Source organism: Anomaloglossus baeobatrachus, chromosome 5 (genome assembly GCF_048569485.1).
Source record: "Anomaloglossus baeobatrachus isolate aAnoBae1 chromosome 5, aAnoBae1.hap1, whole genome shotgun sequence".
Taxonomy (NCBI): domain Eukaryota; kingdom Metazoa; phylum Chordata; class Amphibia; order Anura; family Aromobatidae; genus Anomaloglossus; species Anomaloglossus baeobatrachus.
In genome coordinates, this window is record NC_134357.1 from 492,033,325 (window position 1) to 492,036,329 (window position 3,005).

Sequence of the window (3,005 nt, forward strand, 5' to 3'; positions counted from 1 at the left end):
GTCGGACGCCAACCATTTGGCTTCTTTACTGGCCATAAGGGCGCATTGTTGGTGGATTGGCATTCCCTGATGACATTTTGAATCAGCAAATCATCTAGTATTTTTTTAATGTAGGGGACTGATTCTGGTGGTATTTTATACTGTCTCTGGGAGGGGGATCAGGACCCTCTACCATTACCACCATATTGGATACTTTCCCACATTGGGTTTTTGAATTTGCCCACACATTGTTATGTTGCCACAAGATATCAGCCAGTATTTCATCGTCAGTTCTCAATAACATGGCTGGATCCAAATATTCAGCACCTTTGATTGAATGAATACCATAATTGTCAGTAACCATTTTTAAACAACCTTTATATCGTGATCCTTTCCACAACATCCAGTTGCACAAATTAAGAATAAGTCCATGTTCTTTCATAACATCTGACCCAATAATGGTACCCTCATGTGTTGGTGAAAGATACAACCCATGCTCAACATACAAGTTTCCCAGGTTTACTGATACTGGTAAAGATTGTTGTGAAGATACCAATTGTCCTCCAAATCCTCTCAGAAAAATGTGTTACCACCAGGGTCTATAGTCAAATCCAGATTAGTCACACTGACAGCAGCACCTGTATCCAGTAAAATGTTAGTACGATGGCCCCCTACCGTACCCTGAATACGAGGTCTCCCACCCTTATCCCTGCTAAGCTGACTCACTAGGGATAATTCCGGGGCCTGACATCCCTATTGTTTTACATAAGGATTTGCTGGAGGTGGGGTCTTTAATTCCTCTGGCTTTTCTGCCATGGCCTTCCCAATCTTCCTCAGCTCTTCAAGAAGTGGGCCATATAATGTAACTTCCGGAACACTCTGCCCTCCATTATTTGCACTATCTGTCTCTGGCTTTTGCTTCCTAGCAATAAAAGGTCTATTATTGTTAACTTTTCTACCATTTCTGCAATCTTTCATAGTATGACCTGTGTATCCACATTTATAACATTTCCCAACAAACTTTACTTTGCCTTCATTTTTGACTACCTCTGAGATTCTCTTTTGTGGCTTGTTGTCATGACTTGTGTCCTGAATCCAATCTTTTAATATATTTACAAAGGCTTGATATGAATTTGCATTCCTTAAGGCAACCTTTGTTGGATAATCCACAAAGGTACATTTGTTAGCCATTGAATATAGAAAACTGCTATCATCAGGAGACATGTCAGGGCAGTTGTAGGTAGAACGATATAATGTCAAATACTCACTGCAAAAGATAATTGGATCATCTCCTCTATTTAATTTAGCATTTTCTAAGGCATTAGTACCTCTTGTATCTCTTCCTCCCATAACCCTCTTTAATTCCTTCATTCTGTCACTAGCATTTCCCCAATTAGATTCAAGATCTACAGACAATCCTTTGTGAGATCCTACCGGGGGCTGCAACTTTTCACACAGTTGGGATGGGAGCCATACTCTAAGTAAAGCACATGCAGCTCTATTACCGAGATTATATTGTGTTACTACAGCCTCTAACCTATTGGAAAGACTAATGGCTGAGGCGCTCGTGTCAAATTTTCCTAATACCTGGCATAGGTTTGTTTTCTCTTGTATGGAGAGTGTGGTGCATTGGATTTGATTACTGCTATTAATAAGCAAATTCTCTCTAATTTGTCTGTTTCTTCCTGACTCAGGAGTAAAGAGAGAGGAACTCTGATCTAGGTTACCCTCAAGGCTATCAGCAGTACATACAGGCTGCTCCTCCCCCCTTTTCCAATCTCTTTCCTTCTGGTCATCAGGGTTGCATATTTGATTACAACTATGGTTATTCACTCTAGTACCATCTTGTGGCTTCAAGGACCTAATACACTGTTCCTTAAGCTCTAATTTTACATTAGTATCATGCAATTGGTTCCTAAGGATTGCCATGACATCCTCATACTTTGCTTCTCTTTCTTCTAGCAAAGAAATTCGCTGTTCTCTAAGTTTACATCTCTCCTTATATTCCTCCAGCTTATCTTCCAATTCACAATTCTGTTGAACCATATTGTCCATCTCATCCCTTAGATCTTCATACTCACAACTATCATTTTCAGCACTAGCAATAGTCATACTGACGTCCTGCTCAATTTTATCCACATCACCTCTTAATTGAGCTTTCTCTGTATACCAAAGCAATTCCTTTTGCTCTGCAATTCCTTTCATTTTCAACAACATGCACAAAATATTTGCTAACTTCTCTTTCTTCGCTTTCTTTTTCGACCCTTTACGCGTATTATCATTCTGCCCTTCACATTGTTTCATTAGGTCATTAAATTGATGAGTCAAAGCATCATCTGTACAAGTATTGAATTGAGCAGAGGCATATTTTTCAATGTTCTTATTGACAAGTTCCATTTTACTTACAACTATTCTCACAGAAGACCAAGATATAAAAAAAAATAGATATATGTATATATGTATTAACTTTCCAAACAGAAATCACAAACTAATGACACAACAATACACAAACCAGTGAATATGACTTCACTAATCAGGGACTCAGATTGAGTAAAATCTTCCCTCAGGCAATCACTACAACAGTTTTGTGATTTTACCTATATCTGACTGACAGTGTCTCATGCACTTGATCAATTACAGATCCAAGATCCAGGCCAAGAGTGATCTCCTATTGAAGCATAAGGCTACTTCCCCTTAACATGTGATTTAGAATTTAATCTCTACCTCACTTTCCTCTCAGAGATGTCTGGTTTTACCCTTTAGATCTTATGAGAACTTCAATCAACAGGGTGCTACCCTAACTTTGCCGGCACAATTTACAAACAAATAATTATTAAACAAATAAACAAACAGGCCTGAACTCAACAAAACAAAATATAATGCATGTATAAAACTCTAAGTAAAGGAATTTATGCTTACCAAATAAGTGCGTCCACTTATTGATACAGTGTATCACAGACTTCAGGTTGATATCCCAGGCGTCCTTTAGTTTCCACGAACCAGCGTGTTTCTTGTCCACCAATAGG

At 38.6% G+C, this 3,005-nt stretch overlaps 1 protein-coding gene across 1 annotated transcript; it reads right to left on the bottom strand.

Annotated features, from left to right (window-relative positions):
- Positions 1–732: 732 nt before the first annotated feature.
- Positions 733–2,376, bottom strand: LOC142312807 (posterior protein-like). The gene has a single exon (XM_075351790.1). The coding sequence runs from the start codon at positions 2,374–2,376 to the stop codon at positions 733–735; it is 1,644 nt and encodes a 547-aa protein (XP_075207905.1).
- Between the last annotated feature and the right edge of the window lie 629 nt (positions 2,377–3,005).